The sequence below is a fragment of the Malaya genurostris genome, chromosome 2 (genome assembly GCF_030247185.1).
Source record: "Malaya genurostris strain Urasoe2022 chromosome 2, Malgen_1.1, whole genome shotgun sequence".
Taxonomy (NCBI): domain Eukaryota; kingdom Metazoa; phylum Arthropoda; class Insecta; order Diptera; family Culicidae; genus Malaya; species Malaya genurostris.
The window spans coordinates 268,766,048-268,793,793 of record NC_080571.1 but is presented as its reverse complement, the minus strand read 5'-3'; the positions used below and the strand labels follow the sequence as shown (position 1 = coordinate 268,793,793).

Below are 27,746 nucleotides of genomic sequence, written 5' to 3'. Positions count from 1 at the left end.
ATATTTGGCACCAAAATTTTTTTTTCTGATTTGAGGATTTCTTTATGAGGATTTCCGAAGTTACGCGGTTTTTCTTATGCGAATTTCCGAAGTTACGTGTTTTTTTTGCGTGGTTCTTTTTTATGCGGTACGTATCCCTTGCGTAAAAAGAGACCATATTTTCATCTTACTTTCTACACATATTTTCATATTTTTCGTATCCCTTGCGTAAAAAGAGACCATATTTTCATCTTACTTTCTACACATATTTTCATCTTACTCTTAAAGTCAATCTATCGCACAGAGGCGTTAGACGCGACACGTTGCGAAACCACACATTGGGTGATCGAAGTTGTTTTTATGATTTTACCTTATGATCACAAAAGAACAGGAATTTTCATTTTAAAATTCCCGCACTTGTCCAATCGGTAAACTTTTATTCTCTCAACGTTGGCAACACTTTTATACACATTCTGTCAAATTTTGACGCATATCGTACGATTAGTTTTTGTTTGGCGTCTATACAAAGAAGTTGAAAAATTTTCATGTGGCGATTTTTATAATGGATGAAAATTTAGAACAACGGCTCGCCTTCGAAGCGCCATTCGGTCGATTGTTGTGCGGTTTCGGCGTTATATTCATAGATCCACACCTCATCACCAGTTATGATGCATTCGATGAATGTGGGGTCACTATCTGCGTTGGAAATCATCTCTTTGGCCACATCAACACGATGCTGTTTTTGAATGAAATTCAGCTTTGTTGGCAGCAACACAAAATTTGATCAGGCATGGCAAAAACACGGATCCGTTCTGCACGGTACTCACCATCACTCGTGAGCACACCACCAGGAGTATTGAATGCTACGCTTCGTGCCCGTGTTGAAAAACACACACCGAACGCAGTAGAAAAAGCACCCGTACCGGTGGTCGTGTAATTGCCAAGCAACGGTGTTTGGATTTTCGGGCAGCACTGAAGTCGAGTGTTCCTGACTTCGGCAAACACCGAAGCCGAGTGTTTCCGATTTTGCCATATACGTTGCTTGTACTATAAGCACCTATAGCGCTATGGTATGACGAAAAATGCGTTTTGATGATTAATTCTTTTTTCATCAATACGCGTCTGATTGAATTCAATTGATTGACAATATAACCAACGCATGGGTGCTCTTCGGTGCTTTGGCGAAATTGAAAACACTCGGCTCCGGTGTTTAACGAAATTGAAAACACGTAGTTTCGGTGTATGCCGAAGCTTGAAACACCAGCGCCGAAAATAAAACAGCGCCACGAGCACCGTGGCTTCGGATATTGCGTTTCGTGTTTCTCTTTGTGCACTGGCACGCAATGGCATTCTCAATACAAGCGGTGGCGGTGGTTATATGAAGCACGCAGTGCAGTGCAGTGTTTGGACATGCCTGAATTTGATGCACGCACGTTGTTCTTAATTTTCATCCATTATAAAAATCGCCACACGAAAATTTTTCAACTTCTTTGTATAGACGCCAAACAAAAACTAATTTTACGGTATGCGTCAAAGTTTGACAGAATGTGTATAAAAGTGTTGCCAACGTTGAGAGAATAAAAGTTTACCGATTGGATAAGTGCGGGAATTTTAAAAGGAAAATTCCGGTTCTTTTTTGATCATAAGGTATATAAGGATTTATTTTGAAAATAAAACAGATCCAGTTTTTCCTCACATTTCGTCGTCGACTAGTCAGTGAATAGAAGCTCAAATTATATTGCTGTTGCTGTTACTTGAACCGCTCAACATACGTAAGGGGCCATTATAAACCACGTAGATTCATGCCAAATTCGAGTGAGTGTGATCGGTGCTACACTGATGTAGTGTGGCACTAGAGATACAAACCTGTATTAATCCACTTAGTGTTGTTATGATACTTTCCTCATAATCGTTAATATGAAAAATTGATATAATTTTTTTTCCTAGAAATGTGACCACTGATTCCGATATTTCAGAATATGGATCCTTGGAAGGATGAAGAAAGAAATTCATCAATTCATCAGATTTACGTTCTATCACAAACAAAAGTTTATTATCTTTGAGGAATCGAAGTAGAATATCCGTTTTGGAGTTTGGAATCATAATTTACGGTACTTCCGAAACCGGAAACTGGGAACTGATAAAGTCAAGTCGGTTAGTGAGACTATTAGCCAACAAGTTCACCAAACAAGAATAGTTTTGCATTATAGAGTTTTTACTTTCTTTGCAACATTATTCTATATGGCAGTATGAAATGTTTTACATTCATCATCTTATCATATCGGAAGTTGGATCCGGAAGCAATTTGACAGTCTGCTTTGAAATTATAAGACCTGCCATCATTGAGAAATCGGAGTGAGTTTCATTTTAAAGTTGTTCACTATTTCTGGTATTTGTGGAACCAGATTCTGAATTAAGCTTCATTGGTCATTAACTTTTACAAAGTTGTACATAGTAGTAAAATTTGTGAACCAATTTTAAAGTACTCGCTTTCCTTTACATTATCCCTTGTGGAAACGCTCGCTTGAAATTGAGGTGTTTACTCTAATCACCCTGTAATTTCGGACCAGAAAATCGAGATTCCTATGGTCCTTTAATTTGAATCTGAGTTTTTAAAAATCGGTTGAGCCATCTCAGAAAAATTGAGTGCTTATTTTGCTCGTATTTTGCACCCATCATCATGTAATTCCAGAACTGAAAGTCGAATGCAGAAGAGAATCGAAAAAATGTATGCGAGACCATAAGCCTTCCGTTTAAACGTAATTTGTAGAAAGAAAATGTACATTTAACTCTGTAATTGCGGAATCGAAGGTGGGATTTGAATAAAAATCAAATTAATCTCCGAAAAAAATAATAACACATTCACTTTACTCACACACATACAGAAACTCTTTGCTATTTCGATAAACTGAGTCGAATGGTAAATGACACTCGGTTCTCCAGGCCTTGGTTCAAAAGTCAGTTCTTAACAATGAATTATCTCTAAAAAAATATTAAAACTTTTAAAATCTCTGAAATCGAAATTTTGTTGGTAAGTTTAAGAGAAAAAAGGTTTTCACCCCCGAATTTATGCTAAATGCACTTAATCATTTTTACTTAAGTTTACGTTTCATCTTAGACTCATCAGTGCATAGCAGTTTATGTTAAACTGCTACTTCCGACCTGACGGTTCAACATGAACCGCTAGGCTGCTGTTAATGTCAGATGTTCCTGGGACTATTTATCGTGAAAAAAATATTTTAAAACAAATCGCTTCTGGCAGTTGCGCCATTTTGAGAGAGTCGATCAAAATTATTTTCCACCAGATATCGACGTCTCGTTCATTTGTAAGAAAAGCCAAAACATGTGACTTCGAAAATCGCATAATTTTGAAAATCTGCATAATAAACTGCATAGTTTTGAAAATTCGCATAGAAGAATCAAATTACTAGGTTAGTAAAATGGTTAACTTCGAAACATAGCATTAAAAAATCCTATCAAAAAGACTGGTTTCGACGACGCACTAACAAAATTTGCCGATTTGAAATTTATTCTAGTATGAAGACCCAGTTATTAAAACCAGTTTGGGAGATGCGCATTGTTTTATCTGAGTGAGATGATTCGGTAATTGAAATTTGGGTAGTGTGCAGATTAGTGCGAAGCTTATGGTATTTATGACAAGAGCAATGGCAAACCTTTCACAATATCTTTCTTCAGCAGAAATAAAATATTTGTTTCTTGTCTCGACGTATTGATTTTAGTTTTAGAAATTTTAACCATTTTCGGTGGAACTGAAAAGTCTACGTAGACTTTTTGAGAATAGAGCATGTGTATTAGAAAAATTCCGTGGTATTCGAAAATATATTAATTTTCAAAGATCTAATATTGGTCAACTTAGTTTATGAACGGTCACTTAGCACCGCAATACGTTAATTTACTCAGCTAACTTTTCGCACATATTGACTGTAATCAGACGCATATCCAGAAATTTTTGTCAGAGAGGGTTCCAGCACATGATGATTAATTTCCATACGCATGGAAATATGCATATAATTACTTGAAATTTATTTGGATTATGTCGTTTTTTGAAAATTATTCATTTTATAATTGACTTAAATATGACGAATTTAGCGCTAAATCATATTCGCAGTTAGCATTTTTTTCAGATTTGAATGAAACTTTCTGGACATGTAGACTTTGTCCTAAAATGTCACATTGCATAATTTGTTTTTCCAAAATTGATCTAGACTGTCTTTTAAAAAGGGGTTTTAGCCCTTTTTTACAAATAGTTTACGAAAAATTACAAACCCAACAAAAAAGTTTACCAGCGATTTTCACAAAATCAGTCAAATTTTTTAATAAAAATACTGAAACAGGAATTTTGACAACTTATTTTTTTTCAGTGTAGGAGTTGGCAGCATATAGACTTTATCACAAAAAGCAACTTTGTTCACTTTATGTGTCCAAAATTGATCTAGATTATCTTTTGAAAAGGACTTTTTTTATATAATATTATAATATAATTTTAAGGCACACTTCTTAAGCTCTAAGATGCCAAGGGTATTTACAAATCTTAATTACGACTAACTTGGAACTAGAATAGTATCATTATGTAATGTAGTATCGGGGTAGCGGATTCTCGAGAATTCAGCTTTCAGCTGGCGAGCGGCAGTGGCCATATGGCGTTGGTGAATATCCATGTTGGCCGCATCCTTCGGTCCGTGTGGGTCTTTGAAAAGGACTTGACATTTTTAACAATTTTTTTTAAAAACCTAAGTAGAGTAGAAAAATAACAAATCCTTTAAAAAAATGTTGTGCTGTTCTCAATATTTCAAATGTAAATACTTAAAAAATACTAAACAAATTTTACACTGAAAAAATCGATTTTAAAAATTTGAAGTCAAACTACAAAAAACACCATTCTTTATTTGAATGAAATTTTGTCCCAACATCGATAAATATGCCCCAGGTTGGCAGCCTTCCATATATTGTAAGATGGGGTTTTTCTTATCCAGCACTGATACTTTCTGCAAATATCAGGCGACTAGCAAAGGTGTATTCGGTGAAATTTTCTCACAATTTAAAATTTTCAAAATAATTTTTTTTCAGTGTTGGGTACTGCAAGAGTCTTTTCAGCATCTCTATTAAAAAATTTGACTGACTTTGTGAAAATCACTAGTATAACACTTTTTGTAGGATTTATCATTTTTGATAAAAACTTTTTGAAAAAAAAATCATTAAAAATGTTCAGCCCTTTTCAAAAGACAGTGTGGATCAATTTTGGAAAAACTAAACTGCAAAGTAAATTTTTGGAACAACAAATCGAATTGGCGCAAAATTTGTCATATTTATAGAGAAGAGTTTTCATAATATAATTAGTATGAGTTTCGGGAGAGGTTTTAACCCCCTTAAAACTCTCTTTTTATACGTGCTTGACTATAATAATAACCTTCATTAAAGTAGAAATCTTGATTGCAAAATATTTTCAGCATTGTTATTGTAGCACTCCAAACGGCCTCCTTAGACAATTGAAATCACTTCACTGATAAGTGATTTTACTATTTAACAGAAATCAGTTGCGGTTGAAGGCCATAAACAGTGATCGATAAGAGCATTGTTTTTGTAGCTATTTATCACTGAGCTGCAATGCTTTTTATCAACGCACCGTAGCAGGCTTTGGCAATTGTGGGACAACTGTTGCTAACGCAAGGGGCATGTCAAAGTGGTCCAATCAATCAAACCGAACCGAAAGATGCAACTACTGTTTATCGATGGAATCAGTGCACTGTTCACGTCTCGATCACGCTTCGACATTCAACTGGGTGCCGGTTGCCTCGTGCTGATTCTCGATTGTACGTATGTGTATCGAATAAAGTTATTTGTATTTACCAGATAGATTCAATACCCTTTCCGTGGGACCACTTAACAAAGCTGTTAGCGGTCGTCGTTCGTCCTACTGTTGTTTGTCGTGCTGTTTGCGGTGACAAACAATTCCGATATTGATTGTAGTTCGCAGAGGAAACAAACCAAAATCCATCGTCTTACATAAGTTTTTACTAAACTTTCGATTTCGGAAACTGTTCATGCAAAAACAATACGCATATCGCATATGGGCGAATGACTGAGCCGAAATAGAATGTTTATAAATAGCATCCTTCTCAGAAGTTGTGGCGACTAGCGAAGCGTGAAAAGTCGGTCACTTTGTGCGACGATGACCAAGTGGGAAACTCAAGTTTCACTCACGATCGAGTTGTGAGACTGTGAAACAACTACATTTGCATGAAAATTCAAAGTAAAGTCCGAAAAATAAGAATAAAAAGCGCATACGGGTGTTCATCTTCTTGAACAGGCGGAAACTCTTGTTTTGACATCACAAGGATTCATGATGGTGAGAAAATTGCGTATTTCGTCGGATGGTCACAGAAAGTTTTAAATAATAAACAAATAACAAGTTCGAGGAAGTTCGTGTACCTTCGCGCCGTGTTTAGAAGGCCTTCTCGAATAATCTTTGGGGTAGTCTTTGTCGGTGCTTGTAATCGGTGAAAAGATATATTATCGATTCGTATGAAAACATTTCCTTGCAATGAGTACCTTTGATTATTTACTCCAGTTTATTGTGTTATTGAACCCTCTGTCCGTTGTTTTTGTTGATGTTTATGATGAAACTGGGTCACACGAGTGATATTTCCATTTGATTGATAAGCTTGCTTTTTGTGATTTAGTTGAAGAAAGCAGCAGATAAGAGTTCAATTTCAATAACATTTTGGCCAGAGATATGTACATGGGAGAATTTTCGCCAAAAGTCGATTTATTCAATTTTAACGATGATGTCTAGCAGATGAGCTTCCGGAAATTACTGACGAATTAAATAATAGCAAATATCTGCAATTTTTTAGTTAATAAGTCTTCAAGGCAAAAGAGGAAAAAAAATTAAAAAAAGTCTTGTAGATAAAATTTGAATGTCCTGATCAGAGGCTTTACTGCCTTACTGATTTATGTGTAAGTAGGAATAGAATTCAAAATCTCCAAAAAATAATAATATTTTAAACCAGAATACTAATATATTTTGCTAAAATAGAACAAATATCAAAATGTTATCCTAAGAGATTTTACACGAATTTCTCTCCGATGTTTTTTTCTTCATTGGAAAGCGATTTGTATTGAATAAATTTGTGCTCTATCCAACATTCACGAAACAAAAAATTCTTCGAAGGTTTAAAAGGCACTCTGTAACACATTCTCAAAAGAGTATACCAATATCCTGCCTCTAGACACGAATTGTTTAAAAACACGGTGAGACAAACGGTACAGTATTTACTGTTTTTCATAAATACGTTTATTTCTTAAGGCAGTTTACATAAGTTTTTTTTCGCCGTAGCATCACTTTTACATAAAATTCTTATCCTAATTTAATTATAACATAGTCCCAACGATTTGAATTTATTAAAACATATTCCTCTTATTACTTAAATATCATCTAAGGTAACTCGTCATTAATTATGAAATCTACTCAGAAATATTATTTGAACCAAACGATTAACTTCTATAAATTATAAAATAAGCTGTTATTTTCAGACATTTTGTTGATAATTTCATAAACTGTTTCGAGTTTGTTTTTATCATTACATAATTTCTATTCTAATTTAGCTATTGGTTGAACTCATGTTGTTACTACAAACCGTATTGCTGCACAATGTATAAGTGTTGAATGATAATAAAATTGATAGTATTATTGTTCTCTCGCTCGACTAAACCGTCCAAAAATTAAGTGTGTACACAGTGGAAATAATGTTTTAATAGTCACTCATGCTCACAACACCCGAATACATGTTTGGATTAAGAACATAAAACAAGAAGTTAGAGTATTGACCAAGTCGACCTGGGTTGGCGGTTCAATGCATAGGACGCTGGTCTTACAAGTCAGTTGTCGTATGTTCGAGCCCCAACCTGGAAGAATTATTAGTGTCAGTAGGATCCATAGTACTAGCCATGCAATGATTCTGTACACTAAGAAACGGCTGCGAAGTCTGTTGAAACAAAAAGGCCAAATTCCACAAAAGGAATGTAATGCCAAGACTTTGCTTTGCTTTGACCAAGTATATGCACTTATTTCTAAACTCTCCTCTCGATTGGTGGTGTGGTGTTGCGAACCGTGTGGCACCGTCCTACTGGAACCACTTGTAAACTCAGTCCAATTTTTCCATTCTGGGCAAAGAAAATCTGTAATCTGTCATCATTTACCATGACTTCCCCGTCTTTGAAGAAGTAACGCCCAATGATAAATAAATAATGTTACTGAAGATTGTTTATGTACATAATTTTCGGTACGCCTTTTACCGGCATTTTCGACAAACACGTCAAGCCATTTCAGTCGCCCATGTCTAAGACCTTCCAAATGTCCACTTCTAGAGCACAAAAATCCACAAGACTTGTGATAGATTTTGAGAAACGGTACGAGATAGCTGCTTTACTTCGATTCGAAAAACATCTTCTAAATTGGTAGGTCATATTAGATTATGGCTATATTTACTTACTTTGGCTATACAGGTTTCGATATCAGGCTCCGGAAGTATTGACCTAAAACTCTAGAATGAAACTCACATCGATTTCTTAGAGATGACTTGAAGTTTAGGAACAGATAATAGTTCGAAGAGGCCAAATCAGGTGAACATCCGTTGATTTTAATCGTGGTAGCGATGCTCATGTGCTTCAAGTAAGGCCCTTTCACAGCTATTTTCGTCTTTAATCGCTACAATAATGCACGCTGATGCTTGTATTGAGGTAGTCCTCCAAAAGTATACTATGACAATTACAGAGAACCGGCATCATAATCTTTCCGACCCATTGGGCCAGGGACTCGTGCCACTTCGAAACACGACTTCAGTCCATTGTCGGGTATTCATTTTGTTTTTTAGCGTATAATAATGGATGGGAGCGGGTCATTGCGCCGAAAGCCATTTCGCCGAAAGTCGTTTCGCCGAATGCCATTTCGCCGAAAGTCGTTTCGCCGAAAGGGTTATTTCGCCGAAAGGGTCATTCCGCCGAAAGGGAAATTTCGAATGCATAATTATCTTTATGCCTCCTGTATAACTGATGTGGCGCAGCCACATAACCGAAGCCAAGATGGCTCGGCGGCATGAAGCCGCCGAGGCGACGCCGGCTGAGTTGGCCGCCGACCCGCCGTCGGAAGCGGCGGCCTCTTGCATACAAACCTGTAACCGCCTCGTTTGCCCGGTCTACTCAAAGCTAGGTTTCTTTGCTTTAGTTAGGTCCGAACGAGCGGTAGCGAGGTTGGACAGCACACGAATCAAATCGATGTGGCGAAGCCGCATTAAATATTTTTTTTATTTAGTAAACGGAAAATACCACATACATTTGCTAGGTAGATACCTATGGAATTGCTTTGATGATTAGTAGTCAACAAGTTTCTTTGGGAACTCCGTTCTGAGGTTCATGAATCAATCTTTATTCAAGAAGTACAATTGTACTTCAACAAAACGGGCGTCACGTTATTATCTTTAATTTGTCTTTATTTTGAATCGATTCCCATTACGATTTTAAGACATTTGTAGGAATCGGCGAAATGACCCTTTCGGCGAAATGACATTCGTCGAAGTGGCCCATTCGGCGAAATTACCCTTTCGGCGAAATGACTTTCGGCGAAACGGCTTTCGGCGAAATGGCTTTCGGCGACATGACCCTGATCCTAATGGATTCAGCCAAACATGTATTCGAAGTGCACTTGCGTTAGTCTTTTCAGTCCTAAATAAGTATGAGCTGGATCCAGCGACAGGATATCTTTCTCATCTGCAGAATCTTACCCAACTATGGTAAGCTCTCGAACTTTCTCTTTCCGGTCATCCAGTACAATTTAGTGTCCTTTTATTGTTGTCGTTTAATTTGCCTCGGATTTAACTTCCAATCTATTTAGTTTTGACACTGTTCGCTTCGTATCAATCATTTTTTTGTTTCTGTTTCTGATTTCGGGAGGGACCACCCTCTGGGTACGTGCCTGCCCAACGATATATTGCGTTTAAGATCACCAGAATTCTGTCTTGATACAAAGCTTTAAATTAAGGTTTGACCTGTGATATCTTCAAGGCGGGTTGAAAAAAACGTATTCAACAACAGGAATATTATCTTCAGTGTGCTTTCTACGGACAGCTTAAATATCTTATAAACCTGCAATTATTTCGATCTATGAATTGGCTTTACAAACGTGCTTTCGTGTGACCGACAGACGGCAGTTAGCTGGAGGTTGAGACATCAGTCTCACGAAAGATTGAAATTAAAGTATTTTGAGATTTAGTACCCAATTGTATTCGTTCTTAATGTTTGTGTGAAGCTTCATGGTCTAGTTTTGCCCCATAACGAGTCTAATTTTGCCCCGCGGTTCCACGAATATTGGATTTTGGGTTTGTCACTTCTGCGCGACTTGGTACGAAAACTAATGCATATTTTCTAAATCACAAATTGGGAATTGTTACTGAAGAATGAATCTACAAAACGGTAAAGATAAAGTTAATATTGATATTTTTTTTAATTTCCACAAAGCATCTGGATTTGCCCCGGTCTCTCCTATATCATAAAAACTCTTTTCTTCGGATATATAAGTCAATTAGAAAATGGATAATTTCCAACAAACGATAATCATGTTCTGAACCCCCATCACTCGTTTATAAAACCATTCCCACAATATATAGAAACATATGTGCCTCTTACCTTTAAGGTTAATTTATCAAACAGAGACAGCAGATCTCGCTCTAACTAATAGTTTTCGTATATGAGATGATGACTGAAGCTGACTACTGGAGTCATTACCCTTCTACCTTTTATTCCCAGATCATCACACTCAACGAAAGGTAAAAACGTCAAATTTTCAAGAAAATCTGTTTCTTATTTTCCATGCCAATATTTCACATAACATTATTCATAATTTCTGCATTAATGAAGGTCTAGTTCCGTTGTAGAGTTTGGTTAAAATGCCTTGTATTTAATTCTCCTTTGCAGTACAAAGTTTAACTGGTTAGCCGTGTCGGCCTACTCTTTATAGCAGCAATTCACAATACAATGTAGAAACATCGTTTCCACTTTTATTGTCTATAATCCACTCACTCTTCCACTGTACCGCTAGAAACAATTCAATTGCAGTAGCAGATTTATTCAGGTGATGTGACAAATGGGATTTCTCAGGAAATTGAGTATTTCCGTAAAAAAACGTATGTTACATACATTGTGAGACAAAGCATAAGTTATCTGCTAGTTGATAAAGTGGTTTTAGTAGATGGGGCGAGAATACCCTTTCACGCAGTCTAGGTGTGTTCGATTCAAAACCTCGCACATAGAGTCAAACAGTTTTTTTTAATGCAAAAATTTGTCTCATTTGAATGTTGGCACCTGTGTCAAATGTTTGGTAGTTCGTCGTTTTTTAATAACTCGAATGACATTACCAACTACATTAACCGACAATCTATACATGATTACCAACTTGGTTATAACTTGTTAAGAATTGTAGAACAAATAATCAAACATAACGCATATCGTTTTCTTTTTCTATACCAGTTCTTCGTGCGGTAAAGGCCAGAAGACACCTTGATTAGACCAGTGTGTAGTCGGTGTAACACCGGTATAATGCAGCACCACAAACAAAAATGCCATTACTTTAGGTGATGCACACGAAAACTATATTTAAACACCATGAAACCATGTAATTTGAACTTCAAATGACATAACCGGCAACCCGATGGCGTCATCCTAATGTATCGTAGAACGCAAACAGTTTACAGCAAAACGGACTCAACTGAGCTGCAGTACATTTCTGCAGAATCAGCTCCTTATGGCGTGATTCACACCCTGTCTCACCTGCCAGTGTTTCTCCTGTACGATGACAGGACCTTTTCCCAAGTGCCCAAGGGGGTTATGAAGCGAAGAGGGTGAAGCTGGGTGGGGATTTTCCGTGGAGTGCACTACTCTATAGAAGCAGATTACATATAAACAAAAGCGCCCCAAACCCATCTCGAGCAGCATAAACAAACCTGCGAGAAGAAAAACACGGGAAGAAGGCGAACCGAAAAAAATAGAAACGGGTTATACTCACACCTGCAGACGAAGCTAACAACGGTCGAGCGATGTTCATCACGCACCGATCACTCGGTGGCCGCGTGATCGGCCTCCTTTTTATGTACACACATACAGCCTGCTCCGGTTACGGTTATTGGGTTTTCTGGTATGTGTGGAAAATTTTCCCGACTGACTCTCGCTTGGTGGAAACCGTTTTCTCTTGCTCTTTACAGTAAACAAAGCCTCCGTTTGTTTGTGTTGGTGGCTACACATAAAATTTGAGCATAAAGTTTCGATTCGCTCTCCGGCCCGGTATGGAAACCGTTCCGGCTACGATTTACTACCTTTTTATGTGAGAATCATGCTTGAGTTGTCTGTTATGTTTTTATTGTTCAATGGATGTTAGTCAATGGCAGTGATGCGAGTACGTTTGATTTTTGATAATGCGTGGAAAAAATATTCATATTTTTTATCGAAGGTTGAAACCGAGCAGAGATTTTTTTTTTATTTCAAAAGTAAAACTAAATTGGAATTTTAAGAAGTTAATACAAGGCTCAATATAAGTTCAGAATATGTTTTTCCGATGTTTTCATTCTATTCAGGGTAACAAAAAATTTCTAGGATTTGAGTAGATTCGTAAGTAGTTAAACTCAATGTGGTAGAAACAGGGGTGGAATCATGTAAGGTGATTATCACCAAGTGATTATCACTTTTGAAAATTTGGAATCATGTAAGGTGATAATCACCAAGTTCTGTCATCACTGCTGAGAGGCTAACATCACTATCAAACGTTGGCATTACGTAAGGTGATAGTCACCGCGATTTAATCACCTTCATGTCAAAATGGAGGTGATAGCAATTTAGTTATCACTTTCAGTAGTGATTTGATTTTTTGAGAAGTGGCTTTATAAATTATTGTTCGTTAGGTGAATTTCAAGCCACTGATATAAACAACCTACCAATATTGGTCGGAGAGGATAATTTTTTAATAAAATTCGTACTGATATTGTGTCAGAATTAAATACCAAAATGAAAAGTAACTTAGTTTATATAGTTTAAAGAATTCATACAATGAACGGTAGTATTTATCAATTAAATCAATTCATTTATGTTATAATTATTATTTGAAGGAATATCATTGGGGTATTCGTAAAGTCAAAGATAAATTGCTTTCTGGAAAAGTGATAAGTTTATGAATGTAGACATCTCCTGTTGCACATAACGTAACATAAAAAAATCTATGCTTACATTTTCAGTAGAATTAGATGGCCGTGACTTAGTAAGCGACATATCAGTCTCGTTCAACTGAACGAGTTAAAAAGATTAAACTGCGTTCTTAATTTTCTTCTTGTGAGTTGAACTAAATAAGGCAATATTTTTGGACATTTAGTTGCTGCTAATCATAGTGGATATTCGTAGTACCGGTGGGTAAAATTTCCAAAAAGGAGGTAGCATTTGAAAGCTCTGTGAAATGCCATAATCGTAAAGTGAATGAAAACTATACAAGAAATTATTTAACGGATCTTTCTCATTCGAGAGGAATGCCATCCGTTGTGAAACATCAAGAAGATCTAACAATTCGTGTCATTTCAAAGCTAGCAAATTTATCCCAAAGAATTGACTGTGACATTGATTTCCATTGAAAAATAAAAATTTTTTTCAACGTTACTCTTCGATCCATACAAATCATCATTGATAAACATGACTCGAATTAATGAAAAAATTGAAAACTAAAGGAATAAAACTTTAGATTTTAAAATATTATATGGGTATACGCCACTTTCATATGTTACTCCTCCTAATATCAACGGTATACGCCACATTCATATTTTACTCCTGAAAAATTGACGTTTCTTGACAGGTGATAAATGGAGTGAAGTTAGCTCAATCACTGGTGATGGTGATAGTAAAAGTGATCACCTTCGGTGATTCCAAACATTCTGGTGATCACCTCGTTATCACCAGGAGGTGATAGTCACTTATCACCTTACATGATTCCACCCCAGGTGAGTCAAACACAACTTTTGTGTGTTAGTATGAGTTTATTTTTCATGTATGTCGTCATACCGAACTATTTACAAAATTTTTGGTTATCAACGCAAGCAAGCCATGTGGTCTGCACCACCTGTTTATATAACATTGAGTTACATAAAAGTATCTTTCACGAGATAGAAGATTATTCTTCCAAAACTATCTTTTAAATATGAAATGTTAGCATTAGCTAGATTGCTTGAATTAAAAAGAAAAAAGAAGCTTAATTTAATTTTTCCGTTCTATTACAAAAACACGATACAAAATACAAATTATAATACGAAATATAAATTTTCGAGGACACGTTTTGCGTTGTCAAGGTACACTGTCCGAGCGACTGGGAATTTTCTAAATAACTTGCAATGCTGAAGATTGACAGTAGTTCACCATTGTAACTGTTTATTATTATAATGAACAGAGAAAAGTTCAATTTAAATCGAAGGAAATAGATTATATCTAATCAATTGAAATTTTACGAACACATAAAACTATTTTTATAAAAAAAAAATAAAATAATAATCAAACCAGTTGAATTTTAATTGCCGAGTAATCGTCAAAATAATTTGCCGAGATTTGAACAGTCGAGTGCCGAGTTTTTGGAAGGAATAAATGGCTTAAATTATTGGTATTTATGCGTAGGCTTTGTTGCCGAGATGCTCAGATGCACAACATAAAACAAAATATTCGAGTGTCAAAAATTTATTATTAAACTGAACAGCGTTATACAGTAGGTAACACAATACCTAATAAATTCTCAAATTTGTCAGCTGTATGAACATATGCACGAATTTGCACATTGGAAATCTGAATCCGGCTCCAATAAAAGAAAGTAGAATCCATTAAACATTCAACATTTAAGGAAATTTATCATACCTTTAAATTCTCTGGCGATTAATCGGCAATCATCGCTAAAAGTTGTTACAACGGATATATATCACTATTTTCGGATACTATTTTAGTTTATACTTTCAGCTTTAAAAACTACACTTATTAGCGTCCCTCAGTTTGGAACTGAAACAAAATGACTGTTCTGATAATTTATCAAGCTTCGGTGATGTTTGTTTGGGGAGATTTTGGTAAATTATTAACTTTATTTTATTGATTTCGGTAAAATCATCGATTGCTGTTAGACACGGTAATTTTCAAAACTGTATTTCGGTTTAACATTTTGAATTCACGAGGATTCGGTAATAATCGAATAAATAATACGGAAATAATTATTATTGTCGAAAATTCAGTTGAATGTCGTTCTGTCGTGCGTTTTCGTTATCTTATTTCGTCGAGATAAAAATTAAGTTTAATCATTTATTACATTTATACGTGCTATAATAAGGATTTTTTCTGTTGTTATCAATAAATTATAATGAAATAATAATTATGCCATGTGTTCACTAGCTATTTTTTGGAGTGCAGAATTTATTGTACCATTACCAAATTTTTAAATCATGCCTAAGTTTACACCATTTTCAGTTTCAAATGTGTTTTTACATAAAATAAAAAACCTGAATTTCTTTTAATATGTGATATGATAAATGATAGAAGAAATTCAAGTGTCCACTTCGTCCATTTTTGAGTTTATTTATTTGGCTCAAATTTAAGTATGCAGACACTGTAAAGATTTATTATTTTATTTTTTTATATTCTTTGTAATTTTCACAAACGTGTTGTTGAAAAAACATATGTTAGGGGTTTGAGTGGTTAGTGGAATGAAACTAAACCGTTTTGGGAAAGAAAATGTAAATTCCTTTGAATTTCACTATGTTATATAACTAACGTAATAGTGATAGACAGATACCAGCATTTCGAATGCTATTTGCATTCATCCTCAGTGTATCAGCTAAGCAGACTTCTAGGCTGCTGACACACTTAAGATGACACATTATAATAAAATAGTTTAAAATTCATACTGGAGTTTAAGAAAATTTTTCTCCTTACCTTTTTACAAAAAGTGCTAACTTTATTTTCGCTCAAGGAAAACATTTTGATAATGTGTTAAAAATTTAAAAAATTTTGATAATGGGTTAAAAATCAGGCGCAAATCATGGGCTAAAAATCAGTATATAGCAATCGCTACCGAAGATGATCACTTATGATCTTTTTCAATGAAGATCATCACTAATTTGATCTTTCAAAGATCAATTGATCGATGATCATTGAACCGCTGATCTTCCGTCACATAAAATCGGTAGTGATTTAGAAATTAGGTTATTATTAATTCCTTCTTGGCTTTTTTTCCTGATGAATGAATAGTGATTTTTCGAAATGCGTGATCTGTGAACACTTATAATTTTATATTTTCGGTGATTTTTCCAACTAAATACATTATGCAACTATTTTTATTGTTGCCCATAAATTACTGTGGAATTTTATTCAAAAATAAAGCGTTCGGTGCGAAAATATATCGTTCAATGGGATATAATCGTGTTTTTAGTTACCTATATAATAAACCAGTGAGCTTTTTCTCATAAAATATCTCGGTTGATTTTTAAAGAAGGCCGTAAGAGCAAGTGACAATTTCTCTTTGTTTACTTTCTCTTCTATCAATTACCAAGAGGTTTCCACGTTTGTTACTCAACTATTTCCATAAAATGATACCCAAAACATTCGACTTTCTAACAGAACTGTGAAATCCAAGAAAATCTTTATAATCACATCACAATAATTTAAGGAGAAAATAGACAAAGAGTAAATGTCACTTGCTCTTACGGCCTTCTGAAAAATCAACGGAGATATACTTTTGTTGCAATATTGTTTGAATGGTATCAAGGGGCTGGGGTCCACTAGGAGATTGATAGTACCTATTAGCTCTCTCCGGACAGTACCAGCCTAGACGCCGTGTGGAATCCGGCGGAAAAAAATGAACCAAGAATAGATCCACTGGGTTCCTGCTTACATGTCGTAAAAGGCGACAATTGCAGGAGTTTCTTTTTCCTTTCAGTTATCAGATATTTTCAATGTTTCATTCCTGATTACTTTATTTTACTAAATTATCTCTTCATTCAACCTATCAATTTCCGTCTAACTTCGAAAAAAAGTTTTATTTGGAATGTTTTCTTCTTCCATGTTATTGATTGTCTGTCAGGATTATAAAATTAATGATAAATAAATAAATAATCTATAACTATTTCGCAAATCCGTTGATATTACAAAGTTCATAACAGGAATCAGAACAAATTGGCTCAAATGGCACGTTCCCCTTGATATTTGGAGATTTGTGCCTAATAAAAATAATAAAGCGGAAATAATAAAGAATCAAGACGCGCGTGAAATCTGTTGACCTTTATTTGGTGATTTAAAATGATTTTATAACAACTGTTTAGAATATGTCAATGCAATGAATCAACTATTTTGTCTAAATCCTATTCACTCGTTTATTTTGTATCGCGTAATTTCATTTATAAAAAATTGGGAAGTTTTTATTTTTTACACGATAGTATTGAAAATTTTTCTTCAGTTTCCTCGAAAAAGAGCTGTGAATCAAGACTTCCCGGGAATTCAATATAGGATATTGTTGAAACGTTCACTCGGGAAGTCCGTGAGTTTAGTGGTGCATCTGAGCATCTTGAAACCGGAACATACTGAGTCCCGCGCGAATAATACCAATACTGAAATTTTTACTAACAAATATCCTTCTCCCGTGACACTTGTGAAACGCGCAGTAGTATATACGGCCTCTAGTAACAACAAGTGTTGGACTAACATCCTTTCCCATTCCTTCGATGATCTACGTTCGGACCTGGCCGGCGCCGGTACTGATCAATGAATTCTGGGATTACCAGAAGATGTACATTGAAGGATGATTTACCAGTCCCAGGATGGATCATCTAGAAACTCCCTGTGCAATTTCAGCTAATCCCGATCAGTAACGGAGTAGCAACCAGGGGTGGTCGCTGAAGCTCAAGCTCGATATTGTTTGAATGGTATCAAATTTCCGATACATTCTCACGTACAAATGCCTGATTGATGACAAAATATGACAAATAAATACGATAGAGAATCAAAAAATGTATTTATTGCCTATTGAAATTAATACGCAATTTGTGATAATATCTAACGCGCCAACCACGCCCTACAGTCTGGCTGTTACATTCACAGAAGGGCTGGCAACCAGGCCAACTTTTCGATACGCCAAGCTCTCTGTTTATGAATCGTATCGTACATTGGTAGCATCATATCCAATAGCGTATGCGTCCTCATGTGTCGAGAGAGTCGCTCCCGCTCTCACTGACACCGTCACCGTTACCAACACCGTGCTGCCGACCGTATTTTCCGAGCCGATTGTTGGCTCTTGGCTGCGGATGGGTTGGTCTGAGTTGCCATCGCCGTGCGGTGGACGGTGAAAAACAAGTGATTATAGTAGAGAAAATCACACTGTCTGCACTCGCCAGACCACATTTCGTTCGGTGAACGCAACGAGTAAAGTTGTTCGGAAGTAGTTCGCTCACGCGCCTGCTGCAATCGGTTTACTACTAGTGTACTGCTCCAAATAGTGTAAAGACGGCCTATGGGAGATACAGAAAACGAAGTTTGGTGAAATTGAGATGTGTGAAAAGTTAGTTCAACTAGATTGAAACAGCTGGAGGAGTGAGTGAAACTGTGAAGCTAAGGTGAAACAGTGCCAATTGAATGTATTATTTAAGTGACAGAAAGGTTCCTGAAACCCAATCCGCATTCATTGGTTGGTGAACGAAGTTACTCGTTAAATCGAATTAAAACGGAACAACGGATTTGATTGTGATTCATTCAGTGAAAGTGATTAAGTGCTTGTACTGCAATAGACAGCATTTGACGAGTTACAAAGATGGCTGTTCAAGTGGATAGATTGTTGTTATCAGAAATTGGGTAAATATCCTTTCAATGTCTTTGCGCAGTCACAGTTTTGTGTTGCATAGAATGAAGGCATCGATCACGACTCCTCTGTCTGATATACGTTCAGAAGTCCAATGACCTTGAAACTGTACCGTCAAGGAGAGTCGGTCCTCTGTGTGAGATAAACAAACCGAGTAGAAGAACAGTTGCCCGGAGTATGCATAATGGATCGGTACTTAAGCTTAAGTTAATGATGTCACATTGACGGACCACTCAGCAGCAGCTTCTATTTAGATACGTACTTGTTGCAAACAGTTGCAAATAATTCATGATTTCTGGCTCACGATGTGGTCGACCTAGATTGCGATCAATGTCCTCTAGTGTGGTTGAAAATAATTTTGGTTTTTACATAGCGACCAGCAAAATCATCTGAAATGAATTTTTGGTGCGAGCCGCTTAGCGATTTTCGCTTGCTTCCTGTGAAAACATTCGATGAGAAAAAAAAACTGTTTAACCATTTTATATTCCACCGCTCAGCTGCTCGCTGCGTGATCGGGAGTCTTATATCCAATGTTTTTTTTATTTCATTTTATTCCGTCTCTCGGCTCTTCGTGCACATACGCTTTTGCTTTTGCAGGAGTTCTTTGTGTGCAAGCAAAATCTGAAACCGGAGTTGTCTGAGGCGCACAAAAAAAATATACTCGAGCGTAAACAACAACGGAATCACACCGCAGAGGGGTTGAGTATGAAAACATTCTAGCTAGACTAAATCAGTGGAAGTATTTACTTCTACTTGCGATTTGACGCATGGAAGGATAAAACCAAACAACTGGATTCATGGATGATTTGGTGCTAAACATAACTTCGCATTTCTTTGTTTGTTCATGATTTGCAATATCGAATCTGTAACTTATTTAAAAAAAAAATTCGATTTTGCCATCTGTCATTTGTTGATACGGCGATTAAAAAACAGTGGAGACACATAACAAAAATACTGGTTCCGTTATTGCGTAGTTGTAAATAGGTATGATGATGTTTATTTTTCACGCCAAATGCGAAGATCAACTAGTCATAATTACCAACGGTACCCAAAACATGGAAACTAATGTGGGAATAGTATCAATCTGTAAAATAAAGAAAATGAAGTTAAAAAAAATATCCATCACAAAAGGCTAGTTTTCGAGTATTTCCGAGAATTGAACGACGTTCCAGATGTGTTTACTGGTATATCCGAACACATATTAGACACAAATGCAGTGAACAATCATCCTATTATACTATTGAAACTTTGCATTGAATAACTCACAAGAAATTCTAACTGTTTTAATTAATGCAAAAGAAACTCACGATGCTAATTCAGTTACGAAATGACTGAATTGGAACAAGTTTTTAAATACTTAACGTATATTTTCATTCAAATCGTAATAACGCTTTTTTGAAATAAAATAAATCGTTTTGACAGAACCAGAGAACCAAATCTTTTGTAACGCTTGAGAACAATGGGAGCTGTCAAATTGTTCCCCGGTGGGTCAAAATGCTTAAGGTCGCGGGATTGGGTTTCTTGAGTTCTTCGGATATCTCGAATGTGTCCTACGATCTAATTAGGCTGTGCTGTAATGTAAAGCAAAGGCTTGGCATTACATTCCTTTTGTGGAATTTGGCCTTTCTGTTTCAACCGACTTCGCAGCCGATTCTTAGCGTACAGAATCGTTGTATGGCTAGTACTAGGAACCTACTAACACTATGTATCCTTTCGGGTCGTGGCTCGAACATATGACAACTGACTTGTAATACCAGCGCCGTATGCATTGAACCGCGAACCCGAGAGCTATAATGTCCTACCTGTCTAACTATTGCTCGTTATCTCCCTGTCATTTCCCTAAAGTCAATGATAAGAAGATATGACAAGACACAAATCTCCGAATTATATGGGGAACGTGTCAGCTGAGCCATTTGGTTCTGAGTCAATTCTTTTGGCTGATTTTCTTTATTACCACGAGAATTAAGTTTCTCTTTGCGAAAGAACTAAAAAAAAAAGAAAAGTCGACCATATATCGCACTACTAAAGAATACTGTAGAATCACTTTCAGCTATGATCTGTGCGCAAGTTTTTTCTCTAGATTACTGCTAGTCGATATGAAGTGATTTTTTTCTGGTATCTTTTTGGCAACACTGTTTTTGATAGATCACGCGTGAATCGTGTATTGTTTCATTATAAAACATGTTTAATTTGGTCTTTATTTTATTTAAGAATCATACTTTGGTCTATAATTTAATCATGAATGGGTGCTGGCAAAGTTGGAGGAAGATCCACTTTTTTATCGAAATATTGTGTTCAGCGACAAAGCTCATTTCTGGGTGTTTGGATACGTCAACAAGCAAAATTACCGCATCTTAAGTGAAGACCAGCCAGAAGTATTGCAAGAGCAATGCAGTCACTGTTTGGTGTGGATTACGGGCCGGTGGAATTATTCGTGAAATACCGACCGGTATGTCGGAGAGATTGCCAAAATTGAACCTTGCGTATGGGCCATCTAAAGAGGAGCTGCGGCTAACATTTTTCATGAAATCATTTTCAAACATTAAATTTTATTGACCGTTCTGTTGATTTCAATAAAGATTTCATCAATTTTCTCAAACTTGTGTTTTTTGATAATCAAATCCTATGCCTTTTAAAAAAATCACCCGTTCTACATTGGGCCTAAAGCTTTTTAAGTGTTCCGCATTTTCAATGACTGGATTCAGTCTAACTGTCTCACCATCTTTTGAAAAATATGCACTCACTTTTCTCCGAGAGGGCTGAACCGATTTTAACAAACTTAGGCTGAAATGAAAGCTACTCTTACTCCATAAGAAATTTTTGAATTTCATATGGATCTGACTTCTGGTTTCGGAATTACAAGTTCTTCAATAGTATACTTTTACAGAACAATTTGTGAAGTTCAGCTAACTTCTCAAAAATTGTAAATAAATTCGTCCATTTACAAACTCACATCGGATATACTGGTTCCCGGAATCCGGTTCTGGAAGTACCGGAAATAATGGTCAAAAACCGCCAAAACGGAACTCTCTCACTGTTTTTTGAGATGGCTCAACCGATTTTGTCGAACTAAGATTCAAATGAAAGATCTAACTAGCCTTCATTTAATTTCTTCAAATTATACTCAGAGCTGCTACAATGTATAAGTCATATAAGTTACTGGCCATGCGAACCGACTTCGGCTATACCGAAAAGCGGTCCTGAAAGTACCGGAAATTGGTATCAAAATCTGCAAAACAAACACCACTTTTGCGACGTGAGGCCGAGCATTGTCGTGTTGGAGGATGACTTTGCCATGTCGCTCTTGATACTGTGGCTGCTTTTCTTTTAGCGCGCGACTAAGGCGCATCAGTTGCGTTCGGTAGCGATCTCCTGTGATGGTTTCACCCGGTTTTAAGAGCTCATAGTAAATTTTTAATCATCTTTGAAGGTTTTTTCTCTTCCACCATTATGTTTGTCTTCGACATCGAAATCACCATTTATAAAACGTTGAAACCACTCAAGACACGTTCGTTTACTCAGAGCAGCATCACCGTAAGTTTCTGAAAGCATTCGATGCGCTTCAGTTGCATTTTTTTCGAATTGTAACAGAAAAGTAAAACTTCCCGCAAATGGCGAGAATTGGGCACATAAAAAGACATTTTCGAGCGTGAATAATACGAAAACAAGAACAACTGTCACTGAAACGGCGATGACAATTCGTTAGGCACTGTACACACTCACTTTAAAGGCATTATCATCTATGTATTTTAACCAGCTTCAGCCGGTACAGCCACCTATCGGAAAACGGCGGAAGCAAAGTTGTACACCTGATACAAATTTATATTCAAAAACATGTAAAATTGTGTGATTCGAAAATTACATGACTTGAAATCGATTGCAATAAAAAGCAAAAGATCGATAGCAACAGCGCGACTTGAACCGAGAAACATTAGATCTCAAAGCACTCCAGTTAATCGACTGAGCCACAGAAGCACATATCTGCTCAATGCATAATTATTACATATAAATTAAAACAGCAGCAACTCGGAACCTGTGAATTCTGTGCGAATGGAATATTCAATTATTTGACAAGTAGAGTAGTTATGAATTGTATCGTTTGAAGAATTATGTCACCTGTCAAACTCATAATTTCTTGCTGTGTTAAATTAACTTCCAGCTCCGGAATTATGGGGTGATTAGTATAAATTTCAAATCGGTTCCAATTTCAAAGTACTTACTCACTTTTCTATGAGATCGCATGACCAATTTTTATAAACTTAAATTCAAATGATTGGTCTTATGGTTCTATACAAAATTTGTTAATTTTTTCCAGATCCAATTTCCGGTTCCAGAATTATAGGGTAAAGTGTGTTAAAAATTTTATACCATCACTGAAAGGGGTGAAAAAAGTACGTGAAAAAAGTTCTAAACTGACCTCAAAACTACTCAAACCAGTAGTCGTTATCACTAGACGGTCAAACAAACCGATTCCTAATATCCTGGTTCCCGGTTTCTGATTCCGGAGGCACCGGAAGGACAAACAAACCGAATTCGGTTATTCTTTAAAAGATCGAAGAAATTTCTTTTGGAGATTACCACAGTATTATATATGATAGTTAGATTGGTATTATAAAGGCAGGCACGCACCCAGAGCAGGAGCTCGAGGGGCCCCTCCCGAAATCAGAAACAGAAACAAAAAAAAGTTTGATACGAAGCGACAGTGTCAAAACTAAATAGAATGGAGGTTAAATCCGGGGCAAATTAAACGGCAATAATAAAAAGACACTAAATTGTACTGGATGACCGGAAAGAGAAAGTGGGCGAGCTTACCATGGTCGGGTAAGATTCTGCAGATGAGAAAAATATCCTACCGCTGGATGCCGCACATACTTATTTAGGACTAAAAAACGAACGCAAGTGCACTTCGAGTACATGTTTGGCTGGATCCATTATTATACGCTAGGGAACAAAATGAATACCCGACAATGGACTGAAGTCGTGTTTCGAAGTGGACCAATGGGTCGGAAAGATTATGATGCCGGTTTTCTGGGATTGTCATAGTATACTTTTGGAGGACTACCTCAATACAAGCATTAGTGTGCATTATTGGAGCGATTAAAGACCAAAATCGGTATGAAACGAAGCACATGAGCATCGCTACTATGGTTAAAATCAACGGTTATTCAACTGATTTGGCTTCTTCGAACTATTATCTGTTCCTAAATCCTAAGTTCCTAAGTCTTCTCTGAGAAATCGATGTGAGTTTTATTCTTGAGTTTTAGGCCGTAAATAAGTAAGTGTGTAATCTAATATGACATACACATTTAGAAGATGTTTTTCGTTCTCTACAAATCGAAGTAAGGCAGCTATCTCGGACCGTTTCTCAAAATCTATCACAAGTCTTGTAGATATTTGTGCTCTAGAAATGGACATTTAGAAGGTCTTAGACATGGGCGATTGAAATGGCTTGGCAGTAAACGTTCAGAAATGTAATACAATAACCTTCTCTCGGTCACAGATACAATTACTTAATAATGATAGCTCCAGTGTCTGTAGAAAATGCCTGTAAAAGGCTTACCGAAAATTATGTACAAAAGCAATCTTCAGTAACATTATTTATTCATCTGTGGACCCCTCCCGAAACGAAATCTTGGGTACGGGCCTGGAGAAAGGCATCATGACACCACTATGTGGATTAAAACAGGTTTTTACATAACATATAAAAGAATTAGCGAAGTGAAAATTTTCGTTTATTTTTTGAAAAGTTTAAGTCATGCATTTATCCACCATGCACATTTAGAAAAATCATAACTTTTCAAGGACGATTTTTTAATTTTTGTATGACAAAATAAAACGCTTTCGTATTTGAAAGAAATGTCTTCAAACGATCATAAAATAGTTTATGTTAAAACTACACAATTGATCCATAGCTGCTAAATAGCTCAGGTTGAACAGCAAAGCTACACTAGCAGTCCAAGGTGAACTGCTATGCGCTAATCAATCGGAGACGAAACTCATCCAAACTCAATTGTTTGATAGATTTAAATGGTTCGATGGCATTAATTTGATTTGAAAGCTAAGTAACGAATCCCAAACTTATAAAACGAAAAAGCCGAAAAGAACAATTTTAACTACATGGCTTACCCGTATCGACCTAAACGAAAGAAAATATTCATACCAATGCAAATCGGTTGATTTTGGAGTTTGGTGATATCAACTTTGCCCGTTTGGCATTTTGGGCAATCGGTTTCGGAAACCGATCGTTGCATTCGAATCAGTTTCCTGTCAATAACCAGCAGAAATTTCGAGTCGGTTTGCATATTGTTTGACGGGATTGTTATCGTTCTCGTTATTAGCTTAGTCGAATATCTGTTTGCTTCACAGAAAAAAAACAAATGACACTGTCTGTCATTTTAATAGAAACAATTCTTTGTTCGACTGAAATCTCTCAAGATCGAGTGCGTGTTGAATGCTGAATGCATTCGTTCGGTCATTGACGTTTTGTACTTCTTTTCCGGTTCGCTATATTGCGTCTTTGTTATTATTGATGTGACAGCGAGAAAATACTGAATATCCTACGCCAAACGAAAGGGCGAGTGTGGGGCTAAACGAAACAACGATTGAAAACATAGAAGGTTCCATTATAAATACCAAAGTGAATTTGAACCGTTTCTGAGTTTCATTTAGATACAGGATCGGAAAACTTTTAAACTCAAATAGAACAATCGTATTTTGTTTCATAAAAGAATAATAAATACTACCTACACAGGCTAGTTTACCTCAACGCTTGGTGCTCGATTTTGACACTGCGGCTGTTGTTCGACGATCAAGAGCTGCTTGGATCATCTAGAACTGTGTCCGCTATTGGGAGATTCTGATGTAGGCACCCGTTTTGAATTATAAAGAACCCCAAGTAAGCGGTCTATACTTTGTTTGGAATGCTTGTCTGCTGTGCGTGATGAATTCTTTTTATTTGCCACAGCTGGAAGGAACACTGACAGGTTTAGTGATTTGCAAAAAGTATTTATTTTTGTAGCTATTCTCTATCATATTCCCTGTTTTGTTTTTGTGGTTCCGAGTTCTATCTGCGGCTCAGAAACCGGTTTGCATACAAAATTAGAGGACAATTTGAAGCTGATTCTAGTCAACAACCTAGTTCAATGAAGATTCAAAATTTAAGCTTTCTTCTCGTTTCGTCTTCGACTTATACGTACAAAACAGTTCATGTTGAACTGCTATGCACCTGAGCAGTGTGTATATGGAACAACAAAGCGCATTGTCTTTGTTACCGTGACAAACGATTTCATTTTTACGCGATATCACTTTATCAGCAAAATGTTAGAAATCATCAAATTGAAAAATGAAACGATTTGTTTTGTATATAATTGCAGGTTTGATTTTTCTCTACCACAAAACTCGCTGTTAACAATGACGGTCAAATGAGTTTTTTCTCCGCTAAACCAAACCAACAAGCTAGTACTAGACAACGGCAACGAGCTTAGATTAATAGCATTGCATTTTGATAAACACATTGTACAGTCACAAGTCAATGTGTTGTTTCACTTCCCAGCTACGCTTGAACGGGCAGATTTTATTCACATTCTTGTTTCTCCTAGTATCGAGTACTAGTGATAAATGATTTGTAATGATCGCGGAAGACGAATGAATCTGTTTAAGCGGTTTGCTTCCACTTGACTAGCAGTAGTGATTCTTCCTGGTCATTGCGCTAATTTTTTTCTGGTATATTAGTTTAAGTTTGGAAAAAAGGTTCGAGTGCTAGATCATTATTAGCGTTGATCGTTACGAATATTTGACCTAATCTAACATACAGGCTATCAACGAATAGTCGGCCACCCGCTGACGTTGTTTGTTTGTTTGTTTGTACGCAATATGCCACTTTTGTACTCGATCATGCCTTGTAGAGCTAAAAGGTTAATTATACAAAAGCGTACTCATTCCACTGCAAATATTCCGCTAATCGATGTTGTTATTGTTGCTACGAATCCCCCTCGACGATCTGTTTTTGCTGCTGCTGCTGCGGCTGTTTATATTCAGTTTAGCTGATTACCGACTGTCACCGAATGATGGTAGGTCGTTGTTCGATGGCCTAGATTGGCGAACGACCTCCAAACAGTGTTGTCAGTTGTCGGTCGTGGGAAAGCGGTTCTTCTCGCACCGAACGAAGTCTCATTAGCATGATCTATGTTTACAAACACCCCTCAATCGTCGCTCTGTTGATAGCTGATAGTGAACTAGAGCATCCGAAGAGCCTGAGCTATTAATAGAATTTGACGGTAATTGACGACCGGGACCGACTTCATACTACGTGACTACGGCTAAGACGCACCGCGGAGATTGCAGCAGTGTTGAAAGTCTCTGATGGCAGATAAGAACGAAATGTTACACATCGTCACACGTTTGTCTAAGCGATCCGGGTGGACACGTGTATAATTAGCGGCTTACTGTTAGAGCACGTAGAGTTACTGAGCCTTAGTGCGGTGCTGCTCGTGGCAACGGATTTCATGAAAGGGAAAGAGTATATGCACTTACAATATAAAATATTTCTTCATTCATTTTTTTACTTATTTATTTTTAACTGTTCTCGGGAGGCTTTTAAAGTAACGTGAACAGTAAAATTCAATCATAATTGAGTCCGGACAAGCTATTTGCTCAGGCGACGAAATAAGTAAAAGCTGGATTTAGGATACAGTTTGGTTGATGTGAAATTTTGGCTAGATTTTGCAAGCTGCCACTACAGTCGTTTGAGTTGCTGCAGTAGCTGCACGATAATACAAAGGATGTTGGGCAAATTTTTAGACATTTCAGTACCATTCAGCTTCCAGTTGAATCTGAGGTAGTGTAAATC

At 36.6% G+C, this 27,746-nt stretch overlaps 1 protein-coding gene across 5 annotated transcripts in view; it reads left to right on the top strand.

The window, feature by feature from the left end:
- LOC131429947 (uncharacterized) overlaps positions 1-27,746 on the top strand; it is a 68,790-nt gene that overhangs the window by 24,102 nt on the left and 16,942 nt on the right. Inside the window, exon 1 of one of the 5 annotated variants that reach the window (XM_058594484.1) lies at positions 18,379-18,891. The exons of the other annotated variants lie outside the window; for them this stretch is intronic. Coding sequence (XP_058450467.1) covers positions 18,851-18,891 — 41 coding nt within the window. The 5' untranslated portion in view covers positions 18,379-18,850. Of the gene's footprint in view, positions 1-18,378; positions 18,892-27,746 lie in introns of those variants that run through there. 5 annotated transcript variants of the gene reach the window in all.